Source organism: Phoca vitulina, unplaced genomic scaffold (assembly GCF_004348235.1).
Source record: "Phoca vitulina isolate PV1807 unplaced genomic scaffold, GSC_HSeal_1.0 scaffold17, whole genome shotgun sequence".
In the NCBI taxonomy this organism is placed as follows: domain Eukaryota; kingdom Metazoa; phylum Chordata; class Mammalia; order Carnivora; family Phocidae; genus Phoca; species Phoca vitulina.
The window spans coordinates 37,838,229-37,859,341 of NW_022589720.1; the positions used below are offsets into that span (position 1 = coordinate 37,838,229).

At 39.4% G+C, this 21,113-nt stretch overlaps 2 protein-coding genes across 2 annotated transcripts in view; both read left to right on the top strand.

Annotated features, from left to right (window-relative positions):
• The first annotated feature begins 1,548 nt into the window (after positions 1 to 1,548).
• Positions 1,549 to 21,113, top strand: part of ITGA1 (integrin subunit alpha 1) — a 138,043-nt gene continuing 118,478 nt past the window's right edge. The window contains exon 1 of the mRNA XM_032415228.1: positions 1,549 to 2,260. Coding sequence (XP_032271119.1) covers positions 2,200 to 2,260 — 61 coding nt within the window. The 5' untranslated portion in view covers positions 1,549 to 2,199. The remainder of the gene's footprint in view (positions 2,261 to 21,113) is intronic.
• Positions 12,494 to 16,547, top strand: PELO (pelota mRNA surveillance and ribosome rescue factor). The gene is made up of 2 exons (XM_032415229.1): positions 12,494 to 14,418; positions 14,712 to 16,547. Exons 1-2 carry the CDS (start codon positions 13,693 to 13,695, stop codon positions 15,141 to 15,143), a joined length of 1,158 nt encoding a protein of 385 aa, XP_032271120.1. The 5' UTR covers positions 12,494 to 13,692; the 3' UTR covers positions 15,144 to 16,547.

A 21,113-nucleotide genomic window follows, 5' to 3' on the forward strand; every position in this document is an offset into this window, starting at 1 on the left:
TATGAAAACACTGGGCAATTTGAAGAGATATTTTGAAGAAAGTATTTATCATGATTTTTAAATGTCTAAGCATTAATCAATTTATCAGTATTTGATTATTGTTCAAAGCCCCATGGGCCGTACTGAGAGACGTAAGACATAACTGAGACTATAGACAGGGAGATGAAATGTACAGATTACTTATCAAGGCTTTCCCAGGAAAGGAACAGCAGGAGGCAGGGTGATAATACAGATTAATTAAGATGGGTTGGAAAGCGAAACTGGGATATGAGACCACTGAATGCAGGCATAGGAGCATAAGTAATGTCTGATGGGTTTGAACTGTGATCCAACATGAGATTTTTCTAGAAATTTATTTGTGCAATTTTGAAAATAGGACTAAGAAATGAAAATATGAAAGCTGGAAACAGGGGAAAAAGTGTTTTAAATATATTTATTAGGTAGTTAATCATTTCACACATAAATTAGAAGAGGAATTCCTTAGCTCTGATGGGTCATGTTACTGAGATTTGATGGCCTTGAACCTCTCAGGGCTGCCCACCCTATTTTTGATCTTCATTACATTTCTTTACCTTTTATCTTTTCCAAACTTTGGCTCCTGCAATCTTCTATTTGGTGGCAATCTATTCAGTCATCCCTGTGGGCTTCTCCCTTCCCTTCTCTTGGGTTACCTATACTATGTCACCTGTATTGTGTTCTAGGCAGAGTCCTCCTTTGGGTGGCAGTCTTGTCCTGCCTAGCCCTAGTCCTGCTAGATAGAGATAATTAGTTGTTACTTTTGAATTGAACTGAATTGAATAGATTTGATTTCCTCCACCACCTGTAAACACAAATCCACTCATCCACTCCTCTTTCTTTGAAGTTCTCAAAACCATTAAGACACAGCTGCTTTAAACAAAAAACAGCAAGTGAAGCTAACATGTGAATGTGGCTCTTGACTCAGGGAGGTTGTACAACTCATTCAACAAGGAAGGGAAGCACTGCAAATTCTTAAGCGCCTTTTCTGGCCTGGGTCTCCCCGGGTGGGGTAACAATCTCCAACATTTTGACCTATCAACTTAACTTCCCAATCTTCAGTTCCCTAGAGAGTGGGAGTGGGAGAGGAAGGAGTAACATGAACATGATTTAATGCACTCTTACTTATAAAAGTCTATAACAAGAAGAAATAAAACAGTGCCCTGAGTTCTTTATTAGATTCAATTCCCAGTGTACAAACATCTTAATTCAACTTAAACAAAATAGTCCACACACATAACCATTTCTAAGGAGACTGTTTTCCTCCCTTCATTAACCTCCCTCTTCCCTCTTGCATTTATCATTCTTCCTTTCTTTTTTTTCTTTTCTCCCCCTCTTGTTTTTCTTCTTCTCTCCCACTTACAGTCTCCCCAAAGAAAAGTTTAAGGGCAACCACCGTTCAACCACAAATCACCATAAATGAAGCAAACTCGCCATAAGCGAAAGCAAAACCCTCTGTGGGGGCGTGTCTGAGTGGACGCCCCCTCTTCTCTCTCTCTCTCTCTCTCTCAGGGCCAGACAACAGCACAGCGAAGTTCAAGTGTCCGCAGGAGAGGGAGGTGGTGCTCACTTTCAGAGACAGTCTAATTCCTTCTGCGCAATTTGACCCCAGGAAAGCAGCCTCCCCTTAAGGGCCAAGGAGCCAGGGCACTTTGAAAGTGCCCTCCCTGCCCCGACCCAGGGAGAGGTAAGGGGTGTGAAGGCGGGGCCACTGGGCTGGCGACACTCTCCCGAAGGTCCAGCCCTAGCCCGCCTTCCTACCACCTTAGGGAGCTGGCACAGAGAGCGGGATCACCCTCTCAATGAAAGGCAGATGTCCCTTTAAGGTTTGCTTTGCAGCCCGTGGACTTTAGCCTAAACACGAACCCGCGAAGCTGGCTTTATTTGTCCATGTCTCGGACAGAGCCTGGGAGGCTGCCAGTGGGATTTCAGAGACCGAGCGCGCGAAGGGGCGGGCGATGGGGTAGTAAGTCTGGGATATGAAAAGCGTGGAGAGGACCTAGAGGCATTCGTCGAAAACACAGGAAATTCACTCTTCGGCTTCTCGGCGCCGCGACTGACCGGGGCCGGAGACTGAGACCTGCGTCGTCAGAGTGGCCCAGAGCGCGCGGCTCCCGTGCCCAGTCCTGCCGCGTCTTGCCCTCCCATCCAGCGCGTCCCCCGGGCTCTGCGGGCTCCCCGGCCATGGCCCCCCGACGCCAGGCCAGCCCAGGGGTCGCTGTCGCCTGCTGCTGGCTCCTCACCGGTGAGCGACCTTGTTTTTTTCTGAGCATCTGCGTGCGGGGCTCCGGGCTACTTGTGGGTAGGGAGATAGAGAGAGCTCTGGCCCAGAGAGGTGGAGGGAGCGCTGGTTCACTTTGGGACGCTCTCCAGGTAGTCTAGGCAGGTCCGAGTACAGAAAGGAGTGTCTGCGTTTTGTTTTTGATACTAGTTTTGATGTGTTTCAAAACCTTCCCCCGCAATGGTAGGAGGGAGACAGTGCTGAAAACTTTACAAGCTAGAAATGACTTTACAATTAAAGTTGTTTTGACAGTTTACATTGTATTTTAGGACTTTGCTGAATGTCGTTCCCCCGCCTTTATTTATTTATTTACTTTTTTTTTTTTTTTTTTTTTGGAGGAAGGAAACTAGAGGGCACCGGATTTATATGCAAAGTTCCTACCTTCAGGTTACTCAAGAGTGAGCATTATTGCATTTTCTTGCTGTCAAGTATTCAAGATCTTTTCTACTACAGAAGGAGGAAAGAAAGGAAAGCAAGGCAAAATTGTTTCTTGTCCTGAAATGATGTTTCTATATAAGGAGGAGGAACACTTTGAAATTGAGAAAGGGATAGTCTCAGAGCAGACTATTTTTTTAAATGCAAAATATAGTATTGTTACTTGTGTATAAAAGGTATTTTTAAGGAAGGACTTTAAAAAAAACACTGGAAATGCAAAGTTATATCCAGTTTAGAAAAAGGTTGAATCATAGCATTTTCTAAGATTTTCCAAATGACTAACCCATGGTCAGATTTTACCATATACTGAGGGGGGATAGTTGCAATGGTGAAAGAAAAAGGCAGACTGGTGAAGCTTTGTGTGAAAGAAAGTGACCTGATTAATGGTTAGGTTAATGGTTGGGTTTAGCATATCATCAGTATTCAATGTTCAGTGTCTTTACTGCTGGCATGCTTATTGGTATTAGTTAATTTAACATTTTTCCATTAAAAAGAGGGGTGATCAGGCCCGTTACTCTGATTTAGATGCCCAAGCATTATTAAGTCTTATGAAGATCACTGAGAAATGGATTATTCGCAAACAAAACATTTTTTCATGGTGAGGTGGTATTAAGAGAGTTAATTATGAGCTATTGACTTTTCATCCAAATATTTTCCACTACTCAGGACGTGTCCAGTAATCCAAACAGTAGTAACTTCTGAACAGCTTTACAGCCAGTGAATGGTTTAACTTACTAGCTACTGTCACTGCCCTTTGCACTTATTTGACCTATGATGCCTCTTCAGCTCAAACTTTTTGGAGGTTGTTTGCATTTTGTTGTCGTTGTACAAAATCTGAAGTTTTCTAACTACTCAAGTTGTACCTTTTTCATTTTACCAAATAAGCGGTCACTAGTGCAGAAACGATCAAATGCAGTTTGCACATCTCCTCTAAAAAGACAAGAATGAAACTTAAAAAAATAGAGGTTAATAAGTTACAATTTCACATATGTATATATGAAATATATGTATATATATACAATTTTATATATTATATAATTGAAGATTTTTTAGGTTTAACTATTTACTCATGCCTAAAACAGTCACAGTTGCATACTGTGGGTTTTCTGCAATTGTTGGGATAATATGCCTTGCTAAATGCAGAAAAGGACTTAAAGAATAATGCATAGATATTTCTAAATTATAATATTTAATTTCCTTTTGTGTGTGTATGTGTGTGTGTATTACTCATACTAAAATTTAAAATTTATTGCATCAGAATCAATATGTTCCTCATATATGCTATATTTATGCCCATTTCACAACACAAGGATCTGAAATTTGACTTCTTCCTCTCCTTTGCTGGTTTTCCAATCAGTCATCATATTGTCAGCTTTCCTGGAAACTTCTCAATTCATAGAATCCACAACCAACCTGTGGTCTCATCACCATACTTGCCCATGCACACTACTGTAGAGAGCTCTTTTTGTTGCAAATCTGTACCCAACCTCTAATCTATCTTCTTAATAAGTAATTTTCATTATATCTTAGTCTTTTTAGTAAAACAAACAAACAAAAACACTTTCGTGGTTCTTTATTGTCTTCAGATGAAATCCAGAATTCTCCACTGACCACTCGGGGTTTGCCCTAATCTAGCACCCTCTCTCTCTTACTATACCTGTATCGGTTTCCTATTTCTGTTGTATCAAACTACTATAGATTTATTGGCTTAAAAGAAAACAAATATGTTACAGTTCTGTAAGTTAGAAGTATCACTGGGCTAAAATCAAGGTGTGAGCCGAGCTGTGTGTCTTCTGAAGGCTATATCAGGGAGAATCCAGTTCCTTGCCTTTTCCAGCTCCTAGAGGCCACCTGCATTCCTTAGCTTGTGGCTCCACCCTCCATCTTCAAAGCCAGCAGAATAGCATTTTCACATCTTTCCTCTGACTCTGCTTCATCGTCCATTTCCTTCTCTGACTCTGACCCTATTGCCTCTTTCTAATAAGGATCCTTCTAATTACAATGGACCCACTTGGATAATCCAGAATAATCTCCTCATCTTGAGATCCTTAATTTAATCACATGTGCTGAGTCCCTTTTGCCATATAAGGTAACATATTAACAGGTTCTAGGGATTAGGACATGAACATCTTTGGGACACCATTATCCTGCCTACCAAAACCCTGAAATGTAAACTTCCCATGAAAGCCAGTCACATTTCCTTACTTTCTACACAGTCCTCATGCTCATTTTGCTACTGTGGCTATGATCTTGTTGTTTTATATATCTAGAAAAGAACTCCACCCTTCCTTCCCACCACCCCCTGCCATCTAAACAAACTCTCTCCAGCCTTCAAAGCTGCCATCTAAAGGAACCCTCTCTAGCCTTCAAAGCTGGGTTTATATCACGACAACAAACCACCATCCCAATAAACTTCCCATTGGATTAAGAATTGTCTTGTATTAGCTTTTAACAGTATTTTAAAATGACTTGTCAACAAAGATTATTATTTTATGTAAGTCAAAGTCCCAGCAAAAAACTAGTGACACTAACTATATTTAGTTAAATATAATATATTTAGTTAATTAACTAAAGAAAGTTTAATAAAGGACTGTTTACAGAGGCATTTAAAGAACTGACAAAAGATGGCGGAGCACCTAAAGACAAACAATAGTGAGAAGAAAGCCTCTGAAGCCACAGTGGGAAGAGAAGCCATTACCACTCTTAGGCCTGAGGAGGTAGCAGGGTCAGGCTGACTGTGAACTCTAGCTATGGGAGAAGGGCTGTTGGACAGGAGCTGGGGCATAGGAAGAGGAGTGCAGCTAGAGCCACAGCTGAAGCCCAGCCAGGAGGGAGCAGGAGAAATAAATACCCCCTTCTTTTCCTCCCACCCTCTAATGTCTTGCCCAACCCTCTCATTGGCCAAGTCCAAATGGCAATATTAAACCTCCTGGGGAATAGGGTCAGGACATACAATAACAGAGAACAACTAACACAATGCTGAAAGGCACATATTTATTGGGAACATATTATGTGTGAGGCCTTGTGCCAAAAACTTTACATGTATTATTTCACTTTAATCTCAAAAAAAGGAAAATTTTAGAATATTATCCATATATTAGAGATGAAGAAACCAAAATGGTAAGAGATTAATTTGTCCAAAGTCCCATGACTAGTAAATGGCAAAGCCTGTGCTCAGCTTACTCTCTGATCTCAAATCTCATGCTGTGAAATAATATGCCATATAGACTATCAAAATTCAAGTCCATTTCCTTCTTGCTCAACCCTCTGAATGTTAAAGCCAAGCATAACTGTCTAAAAGACTTTGAAAAGGACCTAATTAATGATGTGTATCTGATATTTTCTTGACTTTTAGGTATATCATGAAATTAGATGATGTCCCACTCTATATTAATTATAACTCAAATAAGACTATCCCTGGATATTCAGAATATAGAGAATGACCCCTATTTGAGTTATATGTCTCTCCTCACTAGAAACATTTTAGTTAGCCTAAGAGCAAGGAGTCTGCCTTTGTGACTTTTTTCAGTTAAGATTTTCTATTCAAAATGAAGTCCAGTGAGGTGATGGCTGAATATGGAAATCAAATACTTACCCATAACAAAGAAATGACCTCCAGCGGCACACAATGGACTGTCAGGAATTATTGAAGATGGTGAAACTCTTTAGTCATTATGATGTCTGTAAAGGTAGCAGTAAATTCATAGGATGTTTGTTTAATAAATAGGCATTGAGAGTAGCAATGAAATATATATGTTTAACTAGTTTGCCTATTTTTCGTCCCTGCTGTTGTGATGCTGTTTTGATGCATAAACTCTTGGGCCACAGCTTATAACTGTTGATTTTACTTCCTTAGATGGATGCTCTTCTGCCTATGTTTTTCCACCTCCAACCCAAGAAACTTCCCATTAGGTTTAGAACTTGCTGGATTTTCATGTCTCTTAAAATATTTTGTAGAGTAGCTAGCTCGTGTTTAAAACATATTCAGAAAATTAGGGATCAAAATGCTATTCTTTACCTACACAATCCTTCTGTTGTATGAAACACAAAATAGTGTATTTGAATTCATGTTAAAAATTGAGATGAAAGATATTTGGAATTGTTGCCACAATGCTAAAATCAAAATACATTGCCTATCCGGAGTGGTCTGTGACTGGAGAATTGTATTCACTCTCAAAGCAAGTACAGAAGAATATCAAGAGATGTAAATGAGCTGAATATATTCCTGTCAAGATTACTTAGTTTCTTTTAGCTCTTCTGTTGTGCCAGCTCCTCTGAGGTCTCCAGGCCTTTGCATAAGCAGTTGCTCACACTGCTTGCTTACCCTCAAGTCCCCACATGAACGTCATTTCCAAGAAACCCACTGGGGTAAATTGGTCCTCCTTCCCCAGAAACATGTAAGCCTCTAGCGTCTTTGCTTCTATACTATACCACATGATATGGTTAGTTAAATATCTGTCTGTCTTCCCAGCTTGCTATATGCTCTGTGAGGGTAGAGTTTATTATCCTTAGCATCTAAGAATAATAGGCACTTGAAAATTTGTTATTGAATGAATCTCAAAAGATAGACAAAAGACAAACTCATAAATACTTAAGAGATCAGATTGTCTCTTCTAACTGTATTCTCACCTGGAATATATATATATATGTGTGTATATACACATATATATATACACACACACCCATATTTATATCTGATTGAATGAAAGACACCATCAATTGAATAATGCATCATTATTTTATTCACTATGAAGAAAAAAAAGTGCTGCCAATCCAATTATAATTATTAGACTGTTAGAGATGTTGAAAGATGGGAAAAGGTGCATCTGAAAATTACAAACATAACATACAGTAAATCTACATAGGAATTTTCTATCACATTTCTTTGTATTTTTAAAAACTGCATCATAAAATTGCAAACATACTCCTGGATATAAATGACATTCTTTCTTGATACAATGATATGAACTTTGTCCCTCTTCTTAGTTTTTTTCTATATGATACAGGGGATAATTGTTCCTCTGTCATCAGCAGCCTCACCAAATCCCAAGAATGAGCTTCGTCTGAATATTCTGCTTCAGGAGAAATGTGACAATAAAGTAATCAAAAATGTTCCAGTTGCACAAGATCAATGACTAGTTTTGGCAAACCCTAAATTTCTGTCATGAATGGACTAGTGCTAGGGTTATATGCATATGAAGGGACCTAATTTTTATCTAAAGTCTTCTATAATTTAAAAGGAAGATTAAAAAGTCAACTAAGTCTTAAAAGGAGGTTAGAATATATGCATTGGTTGGTATTAAGAATTCACTTTATGTGCAAAAACATTAATATTGTTTTATCCAAACAGTAGATCTCTGTAAAAAAAAAACAAAAACTTTCCCTTTTCCCCTTTTGCCTGAATTAGCTGAATACTTCTCCCAGCTGTCCACTTAGCTTTGCTTGTGGAGGGCACATGGGCATCTTTGAACAACCTGAGGTTAGCACATTCTCTTTACATAACTGATTGCATTTATTATTAGATATTCATAATCAGAGCTCTGGCTTATTCTGCAAAGACCATTTTCTAAACAGGCATAATAAAATTGTCATTATACATTATTTGCAACATTTTAAGATCCTTTCCTCAGTAAGACGTGTTTAAGATAATCATTTTCTTATCTAAGCACGGGTATCTCAAAAATTGAAATAGGTTTTTAGAAACTTACCTTAAGAGTAATCTTCTCTTTAAAATTTTAGTAACATTATAAAACAGAATGTTTTCCTAATTTTAAGATGCCAGGGGTAGACAAGTTAAAAATTCTGCATTAAAGGAGAACTAACAATTATGCATCCTTTCATATAATGACTACGTTCATATGACAATTGCTGTGCTGGGTTTCAGGAACACAAACAAATAAAAGGTAGGCTCACAGTCTGAAAAAGGCAATAGACAAGCAAGGAAGCAATGATGGGAGGAGCCTCTAAGGTGCTCTAAGCAAAGGAAGGAAAAGATAAGTATGTGTTGCAAGAAAGTTAAGTCTTGCAAAAAAATATACTAGAAACAGGAACATTTATACAGCCTTACCGTGCTAAGCCCAGGGTATTCAAACAAGATTTCCATTCTTCAGGAGCTCAGAATCCCTGATGCTGTCATACAAACCATTTCTAACATACCATTATAATAGGAAGGAGAATTGTAATCCAATTCACCAATGAGGTACATGAACTCATGCACTAGGGCTGACCTAAGGTTTCCCTGGAGAAGAGATACTAGTATAAATTAATGGTACCCAACAGATTATCCAGCAGTCAACTTTACTGAACCAGTTATTTTTCTAAGGCTGAATAATTATGATCATGTTTAAGTGAGCCCTTGCCCCTTGCTTTGTCTGATCCAGATTTCTAGCTTCAGGTCAGGCATTCTTAGAGATATACCACAGTATCTCACGTGTTTGTAGAACTCTACAAAGTATCATAATCTCAATAGAACCTTATAAGGGTTATCAAGAGAGAGAGGCAGGACAAATAATCTGATTTACAATTTAGAATGAAAAGTTCAGGCTTGTAGATGTTAGGGGACTTAATCTAAAGTTGCTATAATCTAGCTAGAAAGATCATGACTCATGTCTGCTGACTCTTGCTGTGCAAGTATTAAACTTGGTATTGATCTTTTGCTACTGCAATGGACCTTAGGAAGAATAAAATTCAAAAGGTACTATGCAAAATTGAAAATAAATATGATAGGGTGAGATTATGAGTAGTGTTTTTCTTTTTTTAAAGATTTTTGCAGCATAATCTTTATAATTAAGACAATTTTAATTATTGATTTCAATGCCCTCAATTCTTAAGTAAAAGAAATGGAGTTTCTAAGAGACTAAGGTCTGCCAACAGAGTAAAAACAATTGACAGGGTAAAAATTACAATCCAGGACATTTGACTTCTAGTCCAGTTCTCTTTTTGAGACTGGAATTATATCAAAAACAACAAATTGAAAACTTTTAATTCTAGAGAGATTAATATAAATAAAATAGAAAAAATAGATATAAAGTTACTGATATAAAGGTTTCTATTTTCAAAAAGCCAGTAAGTAAATATAAAATTATAATTTAAAGTAACAAAGCTAAATCATGTTTTTTTCTCATGATTTTGTGTATTTTGGTAAAGAATGAAAATGTCATATACTGCTATCTATTACATAACTGCTATAACTACAGCAGTTTTACAATAAGAGGAATTACTTTTTATATACCATTATTAAGTGAACTATAGCTGGTAACAATATCATGCCTTAAGAACTGTCTGTGATAATACTCATATAGCTGCCACACTTTACATCTGATCTACTCAGCTTATCGTCAATATATAAGTGCCTACTATGTGCAAGGGACTTTTCAAGGGTCAGTGGGGGAATAAAAGGACGAATCCACTCGGGAGTTCGATAAGAAAGAAAAGTATTCCAATTAATATAATGAATGGTTTCAAATGTGAGATAACATTTAAGCAGGTGCTTAAAAAGAAGTGGGATTTATGGAGACAGGAGTGAGAGGCAGCGACATTTTAAAGAAAGAGAACGGCATGAGTTAAGGGCAGCAAGTAGACAGTTCCCAGGATGTATGGGGAACAAAGATTATTCCTGTAGAATATAGGGTGCTAGAGGGCGGCAAGTAGAAAATAAAGCTGTAAGGCCAAATCATGAAGGCCTTGAATGCTAGGGAATTGGATTTTAATTAGTAGGGAATGAGAACTCTAAATAACTCAAAATAGAAATGCAATTAGTCTGGAAATAATAAGTTACCACACAAAATCTGGGAGAAACATCAGATCACTCAACAGTAAGCTCCAGTTTCTAAAAAATAGTTCTATTTCAGATCAAATAGTAATTCTATGAAAAATTTTGTAGTATGTTCAATCACCAAAGCACATCTACGTTTAAAAAGACAGCCAATGGGGCACCTGGGTGGCTCAGTTGGTTAAGCATCTGCCTTCAGCTCAGGTCATGATCCCAGGGTCCTGGGATCGAGCCCCACATGGGGCTCTCTGCTCAGCAGAGAGTTTGCTTCTCCCTCTCCCTCTGCCGCCCTCTGCCTCCCACTGCCTGCCACTCTGCCTGCTTGTGCTCTCTCTCTCTGTCAAATAAATAACATCTTAAACAATAAAATAAAATAAAATAAAAAATAAAAAGACAGCCCAAAGTAGTTAGGCCCATAATTTAAATAAACTTTTTAAAAGAACCACAGTGTGGATTTCCCACAGGTTTTAAGTGTAGAAATATATGCATATTTTTCTAAAGTATAATATTAGATTTTTCTAAAGGATTATAATGGTGTGACCTAGGCTGGGCAGAAGGAAAACTATGTTGAATGGATGAACATAAAGATTTTTTTTTTTTTTTTTTAAAGATTTTATTTATTTATTTGACAGAGACACAGCAAGAGAGGGAACACAAGCAAGGGGAGTGGGAGAGGGAGAAGCAGGCCTCCCGCTGAGCAGGGAGCCCGATGCGGGGCTCGATCCCAGGACCCTGGGACCACGACCCGAGTCGAAGGCAGACACTTAACGACTGAGCCACCCAGGCGCCCCGAACATAAAGATTTTTAAAACTAATAAAATCAAGGAAGGGACTGGTGCCTTTCAGATGCTCTCAGTTAGTTCCTAAGCTGTGGGTCTTGAATTCGTAAAGGTGACAATAAAGGGGAAGTGGCAGTGGATGACAGCACATAATTTGTGGTTGCAGAGATGATTTCGAGCATCTATAATATAGCCTGCACCACTGAACAGAGGAGAGGGTGTCAAGTTAAGCAGGTCTGAATTTAAAAGCTGGTTTTGTGATCTTGAATACATTTATTTTTCTGTAATTCATTTTCTTAATCTACAAAATGAGGATAACAAATATTTACAGAAGAGGATTAGAAGAGTATAGGAAAGTACCTGATGAATATTCAATAAATGATAGCTCTTAAAGAAAAATTTAACACTTACTAAGATCCTACTGTATGCCTGCCACTGTGATTCTGTGGTTTTTAATCTTTGTCAGACTTTGGAGAGAAGTAAATTCTACTTAGAAAGGTGATCAAGGAGCAACTCAAAGTATTTCTCTCTCCCAGTTAGGAAATGTCCTTTGGAGAGGCAAGCCATCTTCACACTTTAGTGCAATCAGTTCCTTACTCAAAGTTGCTGGGTTTTCTTGGAAGTGGAAGAAGGCAATCTGAGTTAAAAACTTTATAAGGGCACTCAGTATGACAGGAAGGTGTGGAAGGAAGAGGAAAAGGAGGGAGAGAAACCACAAAACAAACAATGCCTCTAATTTGTACTAGAGCTTTAGAAGGGATTTTTGTGTCCCCTGAGAATCTCTGAGGAAGATAATTGAGGCATCAGTATCAAGACTTGTGCCAAAATCAGATTCCTCCCTTTCATCCTGGTCTCACCAGTTCCCGGTGGTAAGATTCCCTTTCAGTGCCATATACAAGATAAGAAAGAGAATGAGAAGATATGTAGGTAGGACTACTCTGTTCACCTCCTCTATTCTCTTTTCTCTCTTTTTTTTTTTTAAGATTTTATTTATTTGAAAAAGAGCAAGAGATCGAGCTCATGAGTATGAGCGGAGGGGGAGGGGAAAAGGGAGAGATAGACGCACGCAGAGCGTGGAGCATGTGGGGGCTCAATCCCAGGACGCTAGAGATTATGACTTGAGCTGAAGTCAGATGCTTAACCCCTGAGCCACCCAGGCACCCCTCTCCATCTCATCTTAACTCTCAGGGAAACTCTGGTGAGCTTTTTATATTCACTGATCTTGTTAAGAGGCAATCCTCACTTCTCAACCCCCCACCACCATAAAAATGCTAAGTGACTTAAGGATTTTCTTTAAAATCAATTTTGTAGCCATTCAGTCGGGTTGGTCCTAGTAAATCAGATTTTCTCTACTTCCAATATCCTCAGCTCAATTTAGGCAGTGAAGATCCGGCCCTAAATTTTGGCGACCCAACCCCCAACCTTAACATTTCACAGGCTACAGAGCTGCGTAAAGCGGAGACTGCCAATTTTGGATTCTGGGATTTCCAGGACATCAGGGAAAACAACTGAGAGGTCCACCCAGGGGTGAATTCCACAGATAGTTTCTTCTCTCTCTGGGGTCAGTGCTTTAACATCTGGGTAGTCAGATCGTGCAGACACGGTAACTAAGCACAGAAAACAGCTGGGCACGTTGCTCTGAGCCCAGACCGACCGTGACCAGTAGTTCTTTGAAACCGTTTCTGGAAATACCAACTCCAACAGGCACGCAGCGTTTGAGTGCTGATAAGGCAAGCTGAATTTAGAACTTTGGGGCCAAGTCTCACTTTTGCGAATTCCTTTTACTTTTGGTTAAGTTTTTAACATTGGATTTACCCGGGGTAGAGAAGGTATACGGTGGCAACGTCACGCAGCTGGAAAAATAATTGCACTCACATACTCCCCAGATTCTGCACAAACAGGTTTGGAAGAGAAAACTTAGGAAGTCCAAGTTCAGCATTAAAATAAATGACTCGCCACCAAAGATTAACGAGCACTTCCCTCTCGGTTTACTCTTCGGACGCACCTCGCGCTTACCGCGCCTGCGCCCGCCAAACTACAACCCCGCCTCCTCTGTGGGGACGTAAAACGTGCGCCGAGAGGCGGGACGCGGGCTGAGCATGCGCCCTCATTGCATCAGCCGCTGGGTCTGTGCTGGCGGCTGGTACGTCGGAGAAGATTGTGTTTGCTGCAGTGTCCCTGGCGGGGGTCTGGCGCGGTGTGCCGGGAGACTAAGAAAAGAAGGGCTAGAGTAAGTGTTCCCCTTGGCCGCTTGAGTCAGAGCTAGAGTATTTCCTTCCTGCCAGGCAAGTGCCCGTAGGAACCGCACCCCGCCCCCTTCCCGGCCTAGACTCTCTTTCCCCTCCCTGTCCCTTTCCCACTGGGGATCTTTTCGTTTCCTCTTGTTCTGCCTGCGAACCCCCGCCGAGGTCATGAAGCTCGTGAGAAAGGACATTGAGAAAGACAATGCGGGCCAGGTGACTCTAGTCCCCGAAGAACCTGAGGATATGTGGCACACCTACAATCTAGTGCAGGTGGGCGACAGCTTGCGTGCCTCCACCATCCGCAAGGTACAGACCGAGTCCTCCACGGGCAGCGTAGGAAGCAACCGGGTCCGCACTACTCTCACTCTCTGCGTGGAGGCCATCGATTTTGACTCTCAAGCCTGCCAGCTGCGGGTTAAGGGGACCAACATCCAAGAGAATGAGTATGTCAAGATGGGGGCTTACCACACCATTGAGCTGGAGCCCAACCGCCAGTTCACTTTGGCCAAGAAACAGTGGGACAGTGTGGTTCTGGAGCGCATCGAGCAGGCCTGTGACCCAGCCTGGAGTGCAGATGTGGCGGCTGTGGTGATGCAGGAAGGCCTCGCCCATATCTGCTTAGTCACTCCCAGCATGACCCTCACTCGGGCCAAGGTGGAGGTGAACATCCCTAGAAAACGGAGAGGCAACTGTTCCCAACATGATCGGGCTTTGGAGCGGTTCTACGAACAGGTGGTCCAGGCTATCCAGCGCCACATAAACTTTGATGTTGTGAAGTGCGTCCTGGTGGCCAGCCCAGGATTTGTGAGGGAGCAGTTCTGCGACTACATGTTTCAACAAGCAGTGAAGACCGACAACAAAGTGCTCCTGGAAAACCGGTCCAAGTTTCTTCAGGTAAAAGTCTTCTCCAAGGATAATTAAGATTGGGCAGAGGGATTTGTATAAACTACTCTTAAATTTTGGAACCGGGAAAAGTACGAGGGGAGAAAGTGTTCACTGGACTGTGATTGTAAGTGAGATAATGAAATGAAAAGAGAGTTGTTAAATAGACTGTTTACATAGTAAACTTTGCTTAAGTCCTCAAACATATAAAGCCTTATTTGTGCTTTTGGCTTTAGGTCACTGCAGGCTGATTAATGGGTACTCTAAGAGATTCTTTTGTCTAACTTTCATAATTATGATTCTAGGTACATGCCTCCTCTGGACACAAGTACTCCCTGAAAGAGGCCCTTTGTGACCCTTCTGTAGCTAGCCGCCTTTCAGACACTAAAGCTGCTGGGGAAGTAAAAGCCTTGGATGACTTCTATAAAATGTTACAACATGAACCTGACCGAGCGTTCTATGGACTCAAGCAGGTGGAGAAGGCCAATGAGGCTATGGCAATTGACACACTGCTTATCAGCGATGAGCTTTTCAGGCACCAGGATGTCGCTACACGAAGCCGGTATGTGAAGCTGGTGGACAGTGTGAAAGAGAATGCAGGCACGGTTAGGATATTCTCTAGTCTTCATGTATCAGGGGAACAGCTCAGTCAGTTGACTGGAGTAGCTGCCATTCTCCGCTTCCCTGTCCCTGAACTCTCTGACCAAGAGGATGATTCCAGTTCTGAAGAAGATTAATGATTGGACCTTATAACTGATAAAAGCTGTGTCTCCATTGTTACATTTGCTTAGCATCCTGACAGAAAGCTGCAAGGCACCTTGTGATTCTTACAGGGATTTCTCATGTATTTGGCCACACTAGGTATTTTGTGATTGGCAGGACATGTGTTCAAACTAAGCAATAAATTAAAAGGAAAGAATCGCCATGTACTACCATTTTTATTAATTAGAATAATTTATGTAGAAATTATGAGTTACTTGCAGTACTTAAAAACACTTTGTATATATAAGAATGCCTATATATTCTTTGGGATAGATCATAAAATCCCAGTGTCATACTTTGAAATAAGTTTTCCTTAGGAAAAGCTATTTAATATTTCATTATCCTCAGTTTACATTGTTTATTTTAATTATGCGTAGTGTTCTTGTACGGGATTTAATGATCCCTTTCCTCCATTTCCTCTACACTTTTTTTTTTAATTTGCTATTTTAAGTGATGGCCAAATAATTTGTAGACTTTTCTAGAAGACAAATTTAGAATGGTATTTTTCTTAAGAGACTTGTTAAGTCAATCATGTTACAAGTAAACTCTTGGTGGGTTTTTGCTTGTTTCGCCTTGTTTTACAGTTAATCATACTTGCTTTGGAGGACCACTTCATCAGTTATTTTTAGATCATAAGAGTTTTCATCTGCTAGGGATTCTCAAGATAAGTTATTTGAGGTATCTTTATTTTTTTTAAATGTGATTTGCTTGTTATGTGGCTAATTAGTGCTAAAGCTGAAAAGTAGTCCCTGCTCTGGGCTCCATTTCTTTGCACTGCCACACTATTTATGTATTTATTTGGCTTATCCTAGATATATGTAGTGCTGTCTTATATTTCTATGTGGCATTAGTCTGTGCTTGCACATTCTTATTGGACTCTCTCTACATCCTATTTTAGGGGGTGAGAAGGCCTGTTCAGAAACTTTGATTAAGTCACATCATTAGTAGTATGTGGTAGTTGACTTGTACTCCAGTACTCTACTGTAATGAGGGAGTTTCTGCTAATACCTGAGAGTTTAAAATATTTTCATTAAGTATTTTGGATGTGCATTTTAAGAGTTTGGGAGGGATCCTTGGAATGGAATTGCATCCTGACCTTTTACAAACCTCAATTTAGCAAAATAATTAGGAAAGGCATTATGAAGAAAGAGTGGTAATTAAGTTTGTAACACATTGGTACCTACTTCAAATACAGATACTAAGTAAACTTTTGCTGTCCTTTCTGTGTCTGGGCTTTTCTCCTGGGACAAGTGCCAGGTCTGGGGATTATTTTTTTATAAACTTCTAACTAAGCTGAGTTTATTTTAATCTATAATTAGGAATAGACACTTCCTGGGCGCCTGGGTGGCTCAGTTGTTAAGCATCTGCCTTCAGCTCGAGTCATGGTCCCAGGGTCCTGGGATCGAGCCCCGCATCGGGCTCCCTGCTTGGCGGGAAGCCTGCTTCTCCCTCTCCCACTCCCCCTGCTTGTGTTCCCTCTCTTGCTGTGTCTCTTTCTGTCAAATAAATAAATAAAATCTTTAAAAAAAAAAAAAAAGGAATAGACACTTGCATATACTTTAAAATCCCATTTCTACATATCTACCTCCTAATCTAAAAATAATTTAGATTGTCATTTTATTGTAAGTCCATAGATATTTAAAATACTATGAAAAGCATGTTATTAAATCATTTGGTAGGAGGATAGAAATGAAACTGCTAAGATTCTTAACGTTAGAACCTGATTGATAATGACTCATATTATCAGTAAGAATTTGGAGACTTGGGGCATATAGTACTCTCATAATCTCTGCAGTACCGGTCAATCCTAGTCTGTTACCTACTGTATTAGAAACAAGGAGAAATGAAACCTACCCATAAATCTGACCAATACATTTTAGGTCATAGGTTCTCAAATTTAGCTGCTTATTAGCCTGAACTTGGGAGCTTTTAAACTCGTTACCATGACTGGATCCCAGACTCAATAACCTTTCATCCCTAGAAATGGTTTTTTATAGCTCTCCAGGTGATTCCATTAGGTATCAAGACTTAGAACCACTGATTCAGGCCTTGCTGTTCAGAAGTGTGGTCCATGGATAACCAGCAGACTATGGACCAAGACCCTGAGAGCTTGTTAGAAACTAGAATCCTGGACCTTCTGAGTTTCAGTCTGTATTTTAACAACATCTCCAGTTGATTACTATGCATAATAAAAACTGATAAACATAGGCAATAGTTTATTCTCCCTGTACCAGTAAAAATCTCTGGCTGGGGTTGCCAGCCATAGAGAAGAACATTTGAGTCTCAAGGTTGATTTCAAGAGCGTTAATTGGCCAGTATTCAGCTTAACTATCTATAAAACTTCTCGAAATAAAAGCGTATTTTTTTTGGTCTATAAAGTACTTAAAATATCTTCAAGAATTCCTATTTTTAAAAAGTTATATTCTGGGGTGCCTGGGTGGCTCAGCTCAGGTTTTGAGATGGAGCCCTGCACTGGGCATGGAGCCTGCTTAAGATTTTAAAGTTTAAAGTTTAAAAGTTTTAAAAGATTTAAAGTTACATTCTGTACCATTGTCAAGAGCATTAATCTTCATATATGTATAGGGTGAAATACCAAAATAGTGATAGCATATAAAATTTAAAAATTAATTTTTTTTTACTATTCTCTAAAAATCAAAATGAACCATAAGTCTTTGGAAATCATATTCAGTAATCTAATTCATTAATATGAATGTCTAATTCAACTTCTATTCATTAATAAGGAACAGTTTGGTTACAAATGGAAACACCTCTCAAGGCAATGTTGTACTGTAAATGTCCATTTACCATGAGATACTTGTAAACAAAGATTTGCTACCCTCCCCCGCCCCTGCAGTATAATAAATGAGAAGCTGACAGATTGTTTCATTTTACTCTAGGTATGAAATATATCAAGTTTATTTTGCTAATAGGTCCCCCATTTATATGTTAAGTATTTTGCTAGCTTTATGTCTGGATTGTTGATTCTGGATTTCATTTTCATTTCACTCTTCTATACAAATTGGATCTTTTTCCACCCAGGTGCCACTATAGTAGCTTTGTAAAACTAATTTTCCTTTATCTCTATCTATTTTCTGTCATTAACTTTATTTTCCTTTTTTAATCCCTGTGACCAGTTCTCCTAACCTCAAAATATCTTTAACAGAAGTGATTCATATTTTTTGCAATTCATGTATTCTGGAACTGAAATTTCCTTCATTGCTAAAAATAAAAGTACACAGATGAATGGTGTATATGTGAGTTCCCCAAAGTAAAAGCTGTTACTGGGGAAAGGAGTATTGTGCTTTTAAATCAGATAGTTTTCCAAGCAAATAAGATTGGATATTTGTGTTCAGTATCAGAATATGTTGAATTGCATGTTGAATAGGTGTTTCTAAGGTGATTCTGAGTGTTTGAGTAGAAAGAAATCCTTTGCCTGTGTCCAGATCCTAGAAATGGGGCATCTATATTTATATTATACCCATTATTAAAGGTGATACATTTAGTTTTATCCATTTGGTTTTTAGTGCCTACTTTGATCCAAGCACTGAGCTGGGTTTAGGAAAGACAAACATGTAAACAAATCACTGTTAAAAAAGCAACTTGTAGAAAGTGTAAGAGAGCACAGTGTTGGAAGGGGTCACTTTTAGGAGGAACTTGATAGAGCTGGAGCCAGTAAATTTACCTAAAATGGTGAGAAGAACCCCAGAGAGGTTATTGGGAAAAGGAGAGGGGCAGGGTAAGTATGCTAATCATTAGACCCTCCATGCCACAATAAAGAGTGGTTTGACAGTAATGAGAAACTACTCAAAGTTTAAGCAGGAGAATGGCATGTTTGCATTTCACAAATATAACTGTTCAGCAGTATCAAGGATGAATTGGAGGAGGCAAGAAGACTGGTTAAGAGAATGCATATTAGAAAAACCCTGGGGAAAAGCAATGTTGGCTTGAACAAGGGTAATAACAATAATCCTTGCAACGAGAATAAAAAGAAGTCAATAAGCAATATGAAGAGATAGGATCAAAAGAACATAGGCTGCAGATTGTTGTTCAGTTAAAGAGTAGACCATAGGGGTAAGTCTCAGATTTTTTTTTTTTAATGTGGGAGAGATGATGGCACAATTCAAAAAGCAAAACAAAATAAATCCAGGAAATATAGGATGAGAAGCTGGCTTGCAAGGAAAAACAGTAAGTTCAGTTTTGAATCTTTAAGGGCATCTGGGTGGCTCAGTCAGTTAAGCATCCGACTCTTGATTTTGGCTCAGTCATGATCTCAGGTTGTGAGATTGAACTCCAAGTCCAACTCCATACTAGGCATGGAGCCTGCTTAAGATTCTTTCTCCCCCTCTGCCCTTCCCTGCCCCCCTCCGAACACTCTCTCTCAAAAAAACTGAGGATGCCTGTAGGACATCTGAAATGCTCTTCCACCAGATTTCTATATGCTCACTTACTCTCTTAAGGTTTTTGCTAAAAGTTCACCTCAGTAAGTTCTAAGCCAGTCTTAAAAAAAGATAACTTCTCCAAGATTTCTTTCCAAGCCCTTCTTTGTCTTAGTTTTCTCTATAATGCTTATTTCATTTAGTTGTTTTGCTTATCATCTGTCTAGAATGTAAACTCCATGAGGGCAGACTATTGTATGTTAGGTTCATTGCTATATCCTTAATGCTAAGAACACTGGCACACAGTAGATGCTCAAAATATTGGGGGGGGGAGGGTAATGAATGAATGAGTGAATTCATTCAGTCCCTTAGTTAAGAAGGTCCCTTAGTTAATTGAGCACACAGGCCTGACGTTCAAGAAAAAGCAGTTGGCTGAGGTTAATGATACAAGAATTGTCAGCATATAAGTAAACCTGAAATCGGAGAGAGAAAGAAAGGGAAAAAAAAATGGCCTAGCAAGAATTAGTAAAGCTAGGGAAAAAGGCCAGGCACAGAAGCATAGGGAAACAGATAATCTCTTTAAATGTTCCTTGACTCCATTACCAAAGTCCTTTAAAGTACAGATATTTCTATATTTCAATAATTAATATGGTCAGATAATTACTTTTTCCCCTACAGAGCTCTTTATGTTCTAGAGATATACAAGTAGAAGAGCCAAAGTGCCAAAGTGTTGATTACATAGAAGTTGAGTTTTAAAAGTTCCTAAGATAAAAAATTTCTAAATTTGAGGGCAAAAGCCAAATTACTTTTGTATATGGGTTTTTTTTTATTTTTTTATTGTTATGTTAATCCCCATACATTACATCATTAGTTTTAGATATAGTGTTCCATGATTCATTGTTTGTGCATAACACCCAGTGCTCCATGCAGAACGTGCCCTCCTCAATACCCATCACCAGGCTAACCCATCCTCCCACCCCCCTCCCCTCTAGAACCCTCAGTTTGTTTTTCAGAGTCCATCATCTCTCATGGTTCATCTACCCCTCCGATTTCCCCCCCTTCATTCTTCCCCTCCTGCTACATTCTTCTTTTTGTTTCTTTCTTAACATATATTGCATTATTTGTTTCAGAGGTACAGATCTGAGATTCAACAGTCTTGCACAATTCACAGCACTTACCAGAGCACATACCCTCCCCAGTGTCCATCACCCAGTCACCCCATCCCTCCCACCCCACCCCCCACTCCAGCAACCCTCAGTTTGTTTCCTGAGATTAAGAATTCCTCATATCAGTGAGGTCATATGATACATGTCTTTCTCTGTTTGACTTATTTCGCTCAGCATAATACCCTCCAGTTCCATCCACCTCGTTGCAAATGGCAAGATCTCATTCCTTTTGATGGCTGCATAATATTCCATCATATATATATACCACATCTTCTTTATCCATTCATCTGTTGATGGACATCTTGGCTCTTTCCACAGTTTGGCTATTGTGGACATTGCTGCTATAAACATCGGGGTGCACGTACCCTTTCGGATCCACACTTTTGTATCTTTGGGGTAAATA